General features: G+C 52.4%; 1 protein-coding gene across 1 annotated transcript in view; it reads right to left on the minus strand.

The window, feature by feature from the left end:
* The window catches only part of Osbpl5 (oxysterol binding protein like 5), a 54187-nt gene that overhangs the window by 2468 nt on the left and 35521 nt on the right, over positions 1-16198 (minus strand). Inside the window, exons 8-21 of the mRNA XM_005351587.3 lie at positions 15392-15563; positions 14919-15123; positions 13457-13641; positions 12977-13058; positions 11619-11717; positions 11153-11249; positions 9890-9988; positions 4244-4341; positions 3784-3873; positions 3556-3692; positions 2958-3143; positions 2407-2533; positions 1464-1590; positions 514-616 (exon numbers count right to left, since the gene is read on the minus strand). Coding sequence (XP_005351644.1) covers positions 514-616; positions 1464-1590; positions 2407-2533; positions 2958-3143; positions 3556-3692; positions 3784-3873; positions 4244-4341; positions 9890-9988; positions 11153-11249; positions 11619-11717; positions 12977-13058; positions 13457-13641; positions 14919-15123; positions 15392-15563 — 1807 coding nt within the window. The remainder of the gene's footprint in view (positions 1-513; positions 617-1463; positions 1591-2406; positions 2534-2957; positions 3144-3555; positions 3693-3783; positions 3874-4243; positions 4342-9889; positions 9989-11152; positions 11250-11618; positions 11718-12976; positions 13059-13456; positions 13642-14918; positions 15124-15391; positions 15564-16198) is intronic.

Raw genomic sequence — 16198 nt, forward strand, 5'->3', positions numbered from 1 at the left:
CAGCCCTGACTCATTTCTCTCCACTCCATGACTCATCCCTATCAACCAACTCTCTTGGCAAGAGCCGAGAAGGAATCAGTCAAGTACCATGCCGGGTGCCTGGAAGATGGGCACAAAGCTTGCTCTCCACACCCACTCCTTCTGCCCCTTCTCAGTTGGCTCCGTTAACCCCCTTTACAGGCAAGAACCAAGTGTGATGGCATACGGTGCCCTCACATGATATTGTTTGCTGACAGGAAGGAACTGTGTAGCCCTGGTTTGTACCCACTGAAGTCACATAGTATGGCTCTCAGACACTCCCTTTGCTTTGAGGATAATCTGTACAGAGGTACTGGTGAGCTGCAGGGATCCTGGGATGTCCAGGAGGGCTGCTACCTGCTTTCACACACCTGGAGCGGGTAGGAGGAGGGTCTCCCCTAGACCTGCTTTTCTTCTAAGCCTGTGCCCACTGGCTCCTGCATAACGGTTGTATTCTCCTACACTGGCTGGTCCCTCCACCTCCCGTGTTCTTACCTATGCAGTTCTTGCTGAGCTTCCCGAATAGACAGCACAGCCTCTTGTAGCATCCGGAGCCGGTGCGCCTCTCGCCTGCACCGAGGGCAAGGGCTCTCGCTACCTGCAAGTCCAAGATGAAGACAGCAGGGAGTAAGAAACCAGGGTGAGCTGGGATGTCCTGGCTGACCTAGATCCTGATCCACTACCTGAGAAATCCTCAGGAGCCAGCCACAAAGAGACAGGGGATGCAGGCTCAGCTAACCTGAAAGCAATAGAGATGAGTGACCAAGACAAGGCTGGGCCACTGCAGAGGTTGGAATAATGTTGGGGAGACATAGATGGCTCAGTAACAACAAATGACCCATCAGGAAAGGGTCAGAGGCAGGTCAGGGGTTGGGCAATGAACAGTACCCAACCAACCTCTCACAGTATCCCCGAGGCTCAGGAAAATCCTGCCCCGGGACCACGTCCTCTCCCAATCCCCATTTTTGAAAGTAGGTTTCATGTATCCTAGCCTGGCCTTGGACTCACTATGTAGCTGAAGATCACCTTAGCCCCTGACCTCTTGTGTGACCTCTGGAGTGCTGGGCTATGGGTGTGCATCGTCAGGCTGGGTTTATGCTGTGCTGGGACTGAACCCAGGGCTTCATAAATGCTAGCCAGGTATTCTACCACTAAGCCACACATCCAGTACTCTCTTTTCTTCCCCATGTCCTGACTACAGTCCTCATCAGGTCTGACTGGTCCCAGACTCTGAGAAAGCAGATCTCATAGGGAGAGGGAAGGGCAGGACAAGTAGAGATGTACTATGAAGACACCTGCCCCTGCATCCTCATCTCTGGAAGGTACATCTTGGTCCTTACCATCCTGCAAAGGGGCTGCAGGCAGGGACAGGTCCCCTCCTTCTGCCTTCCACCAGCCAGGGCCAGGGCCTACTTACCATGCATGAAACCCTGGGAGCTACTTACCAGGAACAAAGTCCTCATCAGAGAGGTCTGGGCAGGACTCAGGTGTAGAACCGCTGCTCTCGGTAGCCTGGCTATGGCCAGATGGCTGGTCACTGGCCTTGCGGAGCCGCCGGTCAGGGCCAGGCCTCTGTAAAGAGATGGAGTTACTGTATCTAGGGTCTCCTCCCAAAGGCCCTTTGGGGACATGGTGGCCTGTTAATGTCAGGATGCACTAGAATAGGGTCGTGAGCAGAGGATGGGCCCAGTGGCTTTGCAGTTGGACACAGGTGGTTTAGATCACCGGGCATGAACTGTAGCCATTCCATCTCTGGGGCCTCTGTTTCCCATCAGGAACATAAAACCGTTGATCTCATTTTCAGGAATGAGGAGCGGTCAGCTCTGCATGGTCTGGCCACCAGGTTGTTACAAGGCCAATGCTATTCACACTGAAACTCAGAGCATGTGATTAGGTACGCCTGGTGGAGCCGTTCCTAGTCCCATCTTACATAAATATGTGTTTCCCTCCTTTTTTTCTTTTCTTGGAGCTCCCCCAACCCTTTGACTCCTTCCTGCCTTTCCCAGGCCCTAGGCATGTATGGATGCTGGCTTCTCCTCTTCCTCCCTAGGCTACCCTAAGCCTGGGTTTCTTTAGCTGTAAAATGAGACAAAGGCTTCTGGGGGTAAACAGGCTGGCAGCCAGCTGACACTTGCATGGAGTCTTAAACTGTGAGGCCCAGGATACCCATGAATCAGGTATTCTGTATCTTGGGTTCCCCACTGGAAAGGAAGGAATGATGAGAAGCCTGGGATCAGTGAAGGCCTGCAGCCAAGTAGGGTTTGAGACATCTCAGACACGGGCACTGAGGGAGGAGGGTCAGGTGGCCAGGTGGAGGGAGTGAGGGCTTCAGTGGTAGCCAGTCACTGAGATCAAACCTGGGCTGGAGCCTTGGTGAGGGGTACTGACCTTGTGCCTGGACCCCGGACTCCCTAGGAAGGTTGTCTGGCCAGACATAGTCTCCCTCTGTAGTGTGTGAAGAATCCCATCTTGTTCATATTGGGCGATGTCCTTCAGGGGGTCCCAGGGGCTGTGGCTGGAGGGTCCAGATGGTGTCCATCAGTAGAGGTGATAACCCTCACTGGAGAGGGTTCTGTCCTAGCCTAGACTCAGCCTCTCATGATGACCCAGGGGATGACCACTGCTCAGGGTCTGCAGGGAAGGCTTAGGGGGCCTGTCTGACCATCCCTCTGTATCCGTTATCCTTAAGGTACTACTGAAGGCAGGGAGAGGAGATTAGAGACTCTGTGACATCCCCCAAGTTAAAGACGACACTGCAGAGTGGGTCTGTAGGTTCCAGCTTCAACTGTCACCTGACACTACCCAGAATCCCCTGGGAAGGGTCTCAGTAAGGGTTTCCAATCAGACTGACTGTGGGCGTGTCCTGAGGGATGACTGACACAGGATGTCCCGCCCACTGTCATCCCTGGGCAGGGGAAGCTGTGCTATGAGCCACTCACTTCTCATATCGGTAGCACCATTCTTGGGTGAGTGGGTCCAGGTGGAAGAGCTGTGGCTTCCACGGAGTGAGGCTCTGCTGGTGTTCCCGGGCACGCTGCCGCTGTGCCTCCTCCAGCACAGACTTCTCCTGTGTGGCTTTGTGCTGGTCACCTTCACGGATGGCCTTGGTGACGTGCTGCCAGAGCCTACAGGCCAGAGGACCAACCCACCAGGGACTCAGAGTGGGGTGACTCCATTAATCAGCAGCCCAGAATCAGTCCCCTCTATATTGGAAAGAGGTTTAGCGTATTCTCCACTTGGTTGCCTTCAGTGATAAGGGGCTGACTTATCTGGCAGGAAGCCTGTGTCTCTCAGGTTTTGACTCCACACTATGAACTAAGATGGGCTCCCACCTGCCACTGGCAAGGATCTCCTTGCCGGCTATGATGAGGCCCTCTCCTCCAGCTGTCCCCAGCAGGACAGTTGATCTGGCCTGAGGGGTCTATTCTGTCTTTGACAGACACCCTGGAAAGTGCTCCCAGCACTGTGATCCTGACAACCCACCCCTCTGGCTAGCACAGGCTGCGGTCAGCAGGGCTCCTGGACAGAGGGCCTCACCTCTCAGACTCCAGCTCACTCTGTTCTTCCAGTAACACCGTGTGCCGCTTCAGCCGCTGCCTGCGGACCTCCTCACTCGGAGTCCAGAAAAGCTCGGTGCCTCCACCGCCCTCTTCCTTGATAAACACATCTCTGTCCTGCCCCAGATGGCACAGCAGCATCAGAGCTGCTGGCCTGGTTGGTGACCACCCTAGGGCTCAGACAGACTCCTGAGGAATGATGTCTTACCCAGTGTCCGGTGAGGCGTGCCAGGACCTCCTCCCCTGACATGATCTTCCCAGAGATCTGGTTGATGCTGGTACTGCTCCCAAAGAAAGGCTGGAAGAGAAGGTGGCCACTGGATGAGTGGGGAGGAGGAGGGCTCTGCTTAGAGGCACACCCTCAGAGATCCAGGGCACTCATTCTCACGACTATGGCTTAGATGAGGTTCACTACTAGAAAAGGATGCCCTCTCTCCAGTGCCTTAGTCTGGACTCAAATCTCTAGTCTTTAATCATGAGGATGATAGGACTTAGGCCTGCAGGCTCCGCTGTGTGGCCTATGGGCAACCCTTTCTTTCCCTGGGCCTGACTGTGGGGATACAAAGGTGTACCTGTTTGGGGCACTTCGCCTGGTGTGGAAGGAGGGGATCAGCCCTCCCTCCCTCTCTGAGCGCCATACACTGCCTCCCACAAGCTGCATCCATTACCTTGAGCTTGAAGTCCAGTTCAGCTTGGAGCTTATTCTTCTCACACGCAATGGTCACTTTGCCCCCTAGCTCCATCGTCATGGTGCCATACAGGATCCCTGAAATGCAACTGGTGTTGGGATTCATCCCTGAAAGCCTGTGTCGGCAGACAGGCAAGGAGGGTGGGGAGGGTGTGTGAAGGGGGTTTGCTGAGATGGAGCCAGAAGCCTGCCTGTCCTTCAGTACTGTGGCCCAGGAAGGGGCCTCCTCTGCTTTGGTCTGGAGATGCCACACCCTTCGCTGGGTCAGCTCCTTCAGGAGCCCCAATCTCAGTGTCTGAGCAGTCACATTTGTGGCTGGGTTCTGCACCAAAACTAGAGAGTAGCTGTGTCTGTTCCCTGCCACCCCCAGGACTGTGCAGGTATATCTGTTCCCAGCTGTCCCCCAGGACTGTGTCGCGTGTATCTGAAAACCCAGTATGTCTTTTTCTCAGTCCACTTCTGGTCATATGGAAAATATAATCTAATTTAAAAATCACCACCATGATTGTGGTATTTTGAATAGGAATGGCCCTCATAGGCTCATGTATTTGAATGCTTGGTCATTAGGGCATGGAACTACTTGACCAGGATTAGGAGGTGTGGCCTTGTTAGAGTAGGTGCAGCCTTACTGGAGGAAATGTGTCACTGGGAGTGGGCTTTGGGGTTCCAAATGCCCAAGTCAGGCCCAGCAGCTCTCTCTTCCCGCTGCCCGCTGATCAGGATGTAGAACTCTCAGCTACCCCTCCAATACCACTTCTGCCTGCCTGCCATCACACTTCCTGCCATGATGACAATGGACTAAACCTCTGAACTGTAAGCCAGACCCAACTAAACACTTTCCTTTATAAGAGCTGCCATGGTCATAGTGTCTCTTCACAGCAAGACACTAAGCCACTGAAGAAACAAAACACCCAAACATTTCTATGTGAAAACTCAGAAATGTGAAATAAAATATTTCATTTTCAAAAATGAAAAGTAAAAAAAAAGTAAGTGTAGCCCGAATTCTAGTTGGTCTTACTAATAAAAACCCAGAGTCAGATATAGGGGTTACTGCTGAAGGTCAGAGGAGCAGTGAGGCCAGCCACTAGTGGGACCTTTCACCTCTATCCATGCTCAGGTCCAGCGGGCCATCCTGTCCTCAGACTTCTCCTCTCACTGCAGGGGCAATCCTCAGATTGCAACTGTCTGCTCTCAGCTCCTGTCTCCTTCTGCCTTCTATTCCTCTGTCCACTCAGCCATCACTCCTGTCTCCATCTCCTAGTGCTGGGGTTAAAGGGTGTTTGATCCCAAGTGCTGGGATCGATCACCTTTGTGTGAGCTCTGTTTCTCTTTTAGACAGATTCAATCTTGTGTTGCCCAGGGTGACCCTGAACTAACAGAGAGCCCCCGTCTCCCAAATCCTGGGATTAAATCATGTGCCACCACTCCCTGGCCCCTAGTAGCTTAGCTCTGCATTCTGATCTTCAGGCAAGCTTTATTTGTTAAAACATAAACAAAATATCACTGCAGGAAGAGCCATTTGTACCAGCAAAAGGCTCAACTCCTACCCCTACGTTCTTCCAGAAAATGCCACAGGGAACTACATAGTTTAGAGGAAGGGGGGATCTTCCTGTTGCTCCAGAGGACTAGGGTTAGGGTTAGAGTTAGTCTAACTCCGGGCTGCATTACAAGGTAAGAAAAGTCAGCTACAAGTTTGGCGTAATCTCCGCACTTGGAGGCCAAGGCATGAAGATTATGAGTTGGAGAACAGCCTGTGCTACAGAGTGAGTACCAGGCCAGCCTGGACTACGTGAGGAAACTGGCAGTTTGAATGAGAATGTTCCCCAGAGGCTCACGTCTTTGAATATCTGGCCTCCACTTGAAGAGGTTTAGGGGGTGTGGCCCTGTTGGAGGACATAAGTCAGGAGGTTGGACTTGTAAGTTGGAGGCCGCGTTGGGAGTTTTTCGATATATTTTCCTTTGTTCTCTCTGCTTCTGGCTTGAGGTTCAAGATACGAACTCAAAGCCTCCTGCTCCAGCTGCCATGCCTGCTGCTTGCTGTCATGCCTCCCCACAATGATGGCTAATTATCTCTCTGGAATTGGAAGCCCAAATAAAATCTTTATTTCATAAGCTACAAGATGCTTATCAATATGCCTGAGGAGCTGAGTTTGATCCTCAGGTTGTACATGGTGATTGGATAGGACCAACTCTTTCAAGCTGCTCTCTGACCTCCACATACGTGCAGTAGCGTGTGCTTTGTGGTAAAATATAAAACAATAGAAATGGGTTAGCCAAAGATATAAGAGCTAGCTATCCATATGCTTAAGTGATTGGCCAAGCAGTGATTTAAATTATATAGTTTCTGAGTGGTTATTTTGAGTCTGGGCAGCGGGGAACAAACAAGCGGCCTCCTACAACAGGTGTGAGCAGTGGTGTAATCGTGGAGGGGACCTTTCCAGTCCATGGGACTCCGAAAGCCCCTGGAAGATGTGCTGAACGCAAAGCCAACCACGGAAAGCAAGCTGTGCTGTCAGCCACAGCACCAAGAGTCCTATTATCCTAAGACTGCTTCCTCCTGTGTCACATGGCTAGATGGGAGAACCAAGGTGGGGCCGTCAGCCTGGATTCTTGGGGCTGAAACCCTGGAGAGGCAAGCCACAGCTGCTGCTCTGAGCCTGGCAGGAAATGTAAATGTGAACTTGGTATTTTAAAATATAGAATTTTTTTTTTTGAGACAGGGTTTCTGTAACAGTCCTGGCTGTCCTAGAACTTGTCGTTGTAGACCAGGTTGGCCTCTAACTAACAGAGATCCGCCTCCTGAGTGCTGGGATTAAAGGCATGTGTCACCACCACCCGGCATAAAATTATTTATTATTTATTTTTATTTTTAATTTATTATTATCTTTTTTTTTACATTTGCAATGTAGCCCAGGTTGGCCTGGGGCTACCTCAGTCTCTTAAATATTGGGGCTATAGGTTTGTACCATCATAGCTAGCTCTTAGGATGTTCTTTTAAGTGCCTGAATGAACAGATAGGGAGGAAAGAAGATAAAGGAAATCCCAGGTCAAAAAAAAAAAGTAAAGTAGAAGGAGAGAGTGAGGGTAAGGGGGGCGGGTTTTAGCAGCACTGGTTACCCTTGCAGAGGCTTGGAGTTTAATTCCCAGCACCCACATGGTGCCTCACAAACACCTATAAGTTCAGTTCTAGAAGAATCTGGTGAGCTGTCCCCCTCTTCTGGCCTCTGTGGGTACTACAAGCATGCACACACGCAGACAAAACATACACATACATAAGATATACTAGAAAGAACAAAGGGATGGTGAGGAAGAGGATAAGGAAGGAGGGAGATGGGGGAGAGCCAAAGAGATGAGATGGAAGAAGGGGCAGTCTTAAGGATCTGAGACCTTGGCAGGTCTTGGCCCTAGTAGCTGGCAGTTTGTCCCCAGCCATTTTCACACCACAGAGACTTTTATAAAGTGTCTCTGTCATAAGAGATTGCTACAGAAGGCCTTCCATAGCCAAAGAAGCACCAAGGACCAACGACATCACTCTGACTCTGGGGATTTCAATGAGCACTTCCTGTGTGGGCCCCAAACAGCCTGCTTTGTAGAACTGGCAGAGAGAGACACCCAGAAAAATCACATCATCTTATCTAAGGTCCGAGCAGCCATTGTTGGCTCCTGGGTCTTGTCTACCCCTACAGCTCTGAATGCTTCCTTCTGTGAGACCCTATGACACTCACACATCCTATACTCTAGACCTTAGACCCCAGAGTCATCCACTGAACAACAACAACAGCAAGACTTTAGTTGTTTTTGTGACAAGGTCTCACTATGTAGCTCTGACTGTCCTGGAACTCACTGTGTAGACCAGGCTGATTTTGAACTCACAGAGATCTCCCTGCCTCTGTCCCTAGCATATTAGATTTAAAGACATGTACCACCATGCCTGGCTCACTAAACAAATTTTCCTGAGCATCTTTTAGAGTTCTGCTGTTGGCTGTGGAATACAGGTCACTCACACAACAGGGCATGAATATTCCCAGACAGAGATGGAAGACAATCACATTTAAAACAATAGTGAGGATAGTTCTCTGGAACCTAACCAGAGTAACCACGTCACAGCAAGCTGCTGCTCAGCTGTTGTCAGTGCCAGACTACAGCAAAGTGCATGGTTAGAATCCTGATAAGATCAGGGAGGCGGCACACCCAGAGCCAACAGCCACGTGCCTTTCTGGAATCTGGCTTTGCCTGTGCTTTGGCTGTGTGCTGTGTTTGTTTCTCTAGGAACACATCTGCCCTGCTGCTTTAATACACTTGTCGCTCTCAGGCCAAGTCTGCATTAGCTCTGCCAGAGACTTAGAGGCACTTGAGAAAGGAGCTTGGCCAGCAAGGTGTGAAGACTTAGGGGCATAAGCTAAATGCTGCTCCCCAAATCCAGCTGCACTTGACCAGCTCATTCTTTGAGTTGTCAGAGCTGTGCCAGGTCAAAGGTGAATTGTTTTTTTTTTTTTCTCTACTTTTTAAGATATGATCTCACTATGTAGCCCTGTCTTTGAACTCACAGACCTGCCTTTGCCTCCCAAGTACCGGGATGAAAAGTATAAGCCACCACAGCAGGTTTAGCATGGATTCTCAACTTTATTTTCGGGAGTTCTCAGGGTTGGATACTAGCCTTCGCAGGCTCAGTATGTGCTCTACCACTGAGCTTCAGCTTCAGCCCCCAACCAGAGGGATTTCGAGGGTGGGGAAGCTCTTCAGTTTGACACTACAGTGGTAACTCAATGTCACTAGTCTTAAAACCTGTAGAATATATACAAGGAGTGGGCCTTAAAGGAAACTAAGGAAGACATCTGTGACAGGAGGTTGGGGGTGGGTAGGGGTTTACAGGAATTATACTTCTCCTTGACCTGTGTGTGTGGTGCTGGGACCTGACCCAGGGCTTCATACATACCAGGCAAGTGTGCACCACTGAGCAGTGAGCCCAGCTCCCTTCCTATCTTTTAATTTTGAGACATGCTCTCACTAAGTTATCCAGGCTGGTCTTGAACTTACTCTGCAGCCCAGGCAGGCTCTGAAATTTTAATCATCTTGCCTCGGCCTCCCCAATAGCTGGGACTGATCACTAACACAACAGGAACCAGAGGGAAAAATCAGCAAGGAGAAAATAGGAGTTGACCTAGAGTTACACCCCCAGTTCTGAAAAGTCACTTAGGTCAGGACACCTTCAAACAAGCAAACACAGGAGTGCTCAGCATCTGCTCTGCTTCATCTCGATCATCAGTGCCACCTGAATTTGGAATCCCCTGGGAGGCATACCTTTGGGTAGGTCTACGAGGGTCTTCCCAAGGAAATTTAGTAGAGCAAGGAAGACCCACCCTAGGTATGGATGGCATATCCCGGGGTCCTTGACCGAATACCAGGATCATCTCTGCTTTCTGACTGTGGATTCAATATGACCAGCTGCGTCACCTACCCCTCCGTAGTGGGCTGTACCCTCAAAGTGGGATTCAAAATAATCTCTTTCTTCCTTTCTTAGTTGTTTTTACCATGTCATAAGAGGACAAGTAACTAACAGTCTCCTACGCCATGACTGAGGGCTAGCCTGGCTTATCGGGGAGTGGGGTGTGGCACAATCACTCACCTCGGCAGTGGGCATAGGGCATGGTGAGGGTGTACTCCTCCTTGCGGTTCAGGAAGGTGAGTTTAGCTTTGCCATCCAAAAGCGCTGACAGGGAGTTCCCTGCAAGGACAGAACAGGGGCTGTTGAAGGCACAGACCCTTAGCATCTGTCTGCTGCTGGACCCCAAGGTCCGAGTGCCCTTTCAAAATAACCCAGAGTTCCCAGTGCCTCCAGCTGGAGCACCAAGGGAGAGACACAAACCTCTGGTCCTTGGATATCATAAAAACTCTTTAGTTTGCACCCATTATGAATCCTGGGAAAATCATCTGCCTTGCAGCGTGTTTGTGATCTAACCTACTTACTCCACCAGGGAGCTTCAGGGTGGAGACTATAAACCCTCTGGAGCTAGCCTGAGCCCAGGGCATAGGTGGGAAAGGTGAATGAACATGGGTGCAGATGCCACATGCTACCGTCTGCAGCTCCTGGACACACAGGCCCTGAGCACACACCTGCACCCAAGGTAAAGAGGCGCCTGAGGGGGAAAGGGGAAAGGTGTTGGTGAGGTTACCGGGCACTGCCATTCCCCAGCTCAGAGAAGCACAGAAACGCAGCATGTGCTGTGATCATAGGCTGCTCTGGCCTTCTTGGAACACTCCAGTGCCTGCCACCAGCCACGTGCGGCTACCAAAACACTTGATGGGACCCATGCAGTGGAACACTGTGCTTCACTCTGATTTCACCTCTATATACCTACCTTCTATCTATATACCCATTACCTATCTCTCTGCCACCTACCCACCTACGTATTATCTGTCTGCCTGCCTGCCTGCCTGCCTGTCTGTCTGTCTGTCTGTCTGTCTGTCTGTCTATCTATCTATCTATCTATCTATCTATATCTATAGACTGACTTTCTGACTTCCTATCTACCTACCTACCTTCTGTCTGTCTGTCTGTCATATATCCACCATCATCCATTTGCAGCTCTGGGGATGGAACCCCACACAGGTATGTACTTTCCACTGATCTACAGACCAGCTCCCCTTTTAATCGCTACACACAGCCACACTGGCTGACAGCTATGGAATCAGGTGGCTGTGCTGGAGCAAATCCTTCCTGCAGGCTTCTCCTCCTTTGTTCTCTTGCTTCCCTGCAGAAGGTGTCCACTCTAAGCAGACTTGGGGTTACCCATGACATTCCCTCACTGGGCTTCTGGGGTTCACTGGCTTTTGGAGTGAAGTTCTCCCCCCACTTCTCTCGCCCCCCCTCCCCCGGGAGCCTCCTCACCATAGAACCTGGACTTTGCTGTGATGCTGCCGCTCATGCAGAAGCCATCCTTCCGGTTGCTGACATAGAAGGCAGACACAGGAGGATGGTGGGATACCTGCATGAAGAGAAGTAACTTTGGGGACGGCTCCAGAAAGAGCAGCCCAGAAATGACATGGGTCCCAGGGGGAAGTGTGGAATGAGGGACACATTCCTAAAAGTACCAGGGCAGAGCCTGAATCCCAGTATTTGGGAACCTATTCAGATTTCTGAGTCATCTAAGGAGAGGTCAGGCTGCTGCCCTCCTCCAGGGGGCGCTCTGTCACAGCATCATGCCTGTCCTTGGAGAATCCCCAGGGACAGTAACCATCGTGCAGCCTCTCCTATGGCAGGGTATGGGCCACTGAAAACACCACCCTCGGTCCCACAGGCACCTGCCCACCACCCACACAGAGCTGGAAGGCTGATCTGGGCAGTGGTGTCTTGCCTGCTCTGCTATGTAGAAGGTGTGGCTGTTGGTCTGAGGGTGCAGCCAGCGGCAGCGGAAGGTCTCCCCCAGGATGGGGTTATAGGGTTTCTTGATGCCCTGTGGGGAGCACAAAGACATGCTGGAGGAACCAGGAGGAGAAAGTCACTTCCAGGGGTCTGGATGGGGTGAGGTGCAGAAGAGACAGTATAGGGGTGTTCCTGCCTCTAGAAGGGGTTTTGAGTTGCCATTAGCACCCTGCTTCTGCTTTGAGAGACGACTTTTTGAAGATGACATACAGCTGGAGGCACACCTCGGGAATTCCTGGCTTTTATTGAACTTCCCAGAGGGGCCTCAAGACCTCAACCAAATCTGACTGGCCAGGACTGGGGCACAGCCCACACATAACTGGGTCAAAGTCAAGCTTGGGAGGTACCAGGGTTCCCTTGGTCTATCTCAGTCTACCATATGACTCTGGGTTGGTCTCTCCTCTCTGGGCCTCAGGCTCACATCTATACGACACACAGAACTGGAATTAAACCCACTGGAATCTTCCTGCTTTTGCCTCCTGAGTGCTAGTATTGTAGATGTGAGCTACCACACCTCTGTGTGTGCTTGTGCCTGTGTGCATGTGTGTGAGTGGACATGCCTGTGGAGGCTGGCAGTCAACGCTGAGTACTGTCCCGCAGAGGCAGGACTGCTCACTAACCTAGCACTTGCCCAGCAAGCTAGGCTGGCTGGCCTGTGAGCCATGGGTTCTCCCGTCTCTGTCTCCTCAGCACTGGGGTTAAACACGCGTTGCCACCCGGTTCACCCAGTCCTGTGAATCTAAGAGACGAAACCCAGGTCTTCATGCCTGCAGGGCAAACATTTTACTAAGGGAGCTGTCCCCCATCCTCCCTGCCCCTTCAATGATGGATTCTCACGCATATAGCCCAGAAGGCCTTGAACAGGAAATCCTCCTGTTAGTGCTTCCCTAGTGCTGGAATTACAGCTGTGCACTACCAGGTCTGGCCAGAGTCTTGGTTGTCAACTTTGTGTACTATGGAACCCAGCTTCAGGTAGACCTGCAGTGCACTCCGAAATCAGTCCTGGGCTGGGGGTTCTTGAAAGGGGCTCTGGGACAGATAACCCCAGATTCCAGGGTACCATGTAACTCAGGGTCAACACTGTTGTGTGTGGTGGCACCTGTCACACAGCCTGAGAAAGGATCCAGTTAGCATTGGATCCAAGAAAGGACTGTCCTCCACCTCTCGGGATCTGGGGCCGTGGTGGGCAGAGCTGGGCGTCTCTGGGCCACAGAGGAGAGTGTTGGTCCCACTCATGGTGGGCTGATGGACCCCTGCTTGAGACCCTGCCCTTCCACAGGCCCCCCTCACCTTGGGCTTCTTGTAGAAGCCAGACAGATACCATCGCAGCACAAGCTTCATGCGGCAGTAAGGGTCTTCCTCTGCGGCTGCCCTGGGATAGGGGTGGAGAGCTCTGACTCAGGCTGGGGTCCCCAGCTACCCCCACCAGCACTCACCCCTTTCTTCAACCCTTCCAACCTCCACCCACCTGTCTGAAAGAGGCAGCCTCATCCCAGAGGACCTCAATACCCCCACACCATACTTTCAGGTGGGCCAGAAACAGGAAAGTGGCTTTAGCACGTAGCCAGAAAGGGCTGTGGCCACTTCCACATGGGGGCAGAGAGAGCTTTGCACGCTCCGGGCTGCTGGGGGCTGCTGGGGCACCCTCACCTCTAGGAAGAACCCTTGATGTACGTGCCTTTACTTCCCTCTTCCTGGCTCTACCCTGCCCCCTGCCTCTGCAGCTCTCAGGGGCCGTGGAAGCCCCTTCTGTCAGTGATAGTGCCGCACCTGGAGAGCAGGTCCCCATGATAGTAGTAATCCGAGAGCTTGCTGAGGAAGGAGCGAGGCTCCAGCACGAAGGTGGGCAGCACCACGCGCGACAGGTCCATGCCTGGCCGCAGCTGACGTAGCAGCACCCACATCAGACTCTTGTTTTCCTCTGACACGGTCTCCACCTGGGATGTCTCATCCAGCTGCAGCAGAGCAACACGATCAGGCCCCGTGAGCTGGGACGTGGAGCCCCGTGAGCTGGGACGTGAGGCCCCGTGAGCTGGGACGTGAGGCCCCATGAGCTGGGATGTGAGGCCCCGTGAGCTGGGACGTGGAGTCCCCGCTCTGGGTTGCCCAAAGGAGCTGAGGGACAGGGAGTCAGCATGGCGCATTTGGTCCTTGCCCACAGGATACATGCCTGCCCTGTGAGAATGAGTGCCATCGCCCATTCTGGGCTTGGGAGCGAGCGGGTTTGTCTGCGGGTCTGAGAACAAGACCAGCTCTTTTCTACCTCTGGTGTCCCGGCTCTCCTTCTCACAGGTACAACTGCTATGGTGCCATTCACCACATGGCTCATTCACAAGGCTCTCACTAGAGGCCAAACCCACAGGGCTGCCCGATCCTATACATCTGGCCTTCAAAACCCCCTTCTCTCTAGAAGTTCCGGCACAGGAATTTGGTTTCCTGGGTCTTCTTGTGCTTGTGGGTGTGCCAGGCAGCTTTCTGCTGCTATAAGAAATGCTAGATGCAGTCAATTTTAAAAGAAAGGTCTGAGCTAATCTCAGCACTAAGGAGGCTGACAAAGGGGACAGCTATTTATGGCCAGCCTGTGCTCCTGAGTGCGTGCTAGGCCAATCACGGCTATACGGCCCAGTCACAAAGGAAACAAGTTTTATCTTCAGTGTGGAGGGCTTGGTGTGGATTGCTGAGCAGCATTGCTTCTCAGGCCTCTGGAGAGGCGGTACGGGATAGAGGAAGTGCACGGCAGTACAAGTCCTCGCGATTAGGATGCAACAAAGAAACCTAGCAGACCCCTCTCAGGCCATGCCCCCAGTGATCTAACTTCCTCCTCCCAGGTCCCAACTCCTCAAGGTTCTGTCACTTCCCAGCAGTGACAAGCTGTCCACACTTGGCCTTTGGAGGATGCTCAACATGCAGATGACAACAGTGAGAGACAGCACAGGTTCCTCAGGGGCCCAATGTCGTCCGACCCATGGATCTCCCAGGGTCATGCTAGGTGTATACAGGTCCCCAGTGTGTACAGGAGTTTGTCAACTGTCCAGCAGGGAGGACTGGGATCTTTCCTAAGCTTACTGTCCCCTGGTCACAGTCCACCCCAGTGCAGGAAAGCTGATGTGGGCCCTCACATGCACAGTGGGCAGGGCATTCAGAGATGTCCACTCATGGATGCAGATGCGAAGATTGCAGCCCTAGCCCTGCCGTGTCCCGTTCCACTCTCTAAGGTGACAGTGGCTCTCACCTCTCCCAGCTCCTCCTGGACCTGCTCCACATAGGTCGTTCCCCTCCGTGGCCCACCAGGGCTGTCCAACGGGTCGCTCCCACTCTCATTGGTCTTGCGGCTGTGATCCTGGGTATCAGCATCTGAGTCTTCGGCGTTCTCTCGTTCTGACTTGTCGGAGAATGCATCATTCTCCAGGTGGTTCTCCAAGGCAGACCCGTTCAGCCTGGAGAGTGGAAATGCCCGTGGACCCCCAATTCCAGCCGGCACCTAGGACCTCAGACACCCATCTTGGTACTTGGCCTCTCTCACTGCAGGGACTTCACACAGTGCCTTATACTGAGTGACCTGCCTTTGTACAATTGCTCCTGTTTTACCAGTAAGGATGCAAAGACTAGTACCCACGGAGGAGAACAAGTCTGCCACCCTAGCTGGCCCCCCTCCTGCTGCTTATGGGGACAGCATGCAGGCCCCCTCTCACCCAGATCACTCACGGGAACAGATCTTGGTCTGGGATGGTGGTTGAGGTGGGCAGTCCGTAGAGAGAAGAGGGCGAGGCATCGGGTGAGGACCCCTGCTCTCCATCTCGGCCCTGCTTGCATGTGCTCAGTCGCAGCAGGCTGGAGCAGCGCAGGGCCAGCTCCAGGGCATCCAGCCAGCAGCGGCCTGGGGGACACAGAGTGAGTCTGGTGGGGTGGCCTTCCCTGTACTTCCCCACTGTGGTAGTTTGAATATAACTGCCCCTATAATCTCATAGGGAGTGGCACTGTTAACAGGTGTGGCATTTTTGGAGTGGATATGGCCTTGCTGGAGGAAGTGTGTCACTGCAGTGATGGGCTTTGAGGTCTTATATGCTCAGGATACCACCCAGTGTCTCAGTCAGCTCCTGTTGCCTGCAAGGTGTAGGATTCTCAGCTCCTTCTCCAGCACCACATCTGCCTGCACACTGCCATGTCCCACCCTGATGATAACGGACTGAAGTTCTGAACTATAAGAGCTGCCATGGTCATGGCGTCTCTTTACAGCAATAGAGACCCTAACTAAGACACCTACCAAGGAACGATGGGAAGTAGCTTTCAAAAACCAATCTTCTGCCAAGGTACCCTGTCTTTCAGTCATAAAACGTCTGGTCCCACGCCTCACTCAATCCCACTAGGGTCAAGTTAAAGATCTGCCTCCCCACAGACCCCCAGCCTTGCATGTAGCCATTCTAGCAGGAATGAATATAAGCTAGAGACAGGCCTGCCCCTTCCTTTGGCCATCAGACTATTGAGACAATGGACCTCAAGACAGCGGAATTT

This window comes from Microtus ochrogaster, chromosome 8 (assembly GCF_000317375.1).
Source record: "Microtus ochrogaster isolate Prairie Vole_2 chromosome 8, MicOch1.0, whole genome shotgun sequence".
Taxonomy (NCBI): domain Eukaryota; kingdom Metazoa; phylum Chordata; class Mammalia; order Rodentia; family Cricetidae; genus Microtus; species Microtus ochrogaster.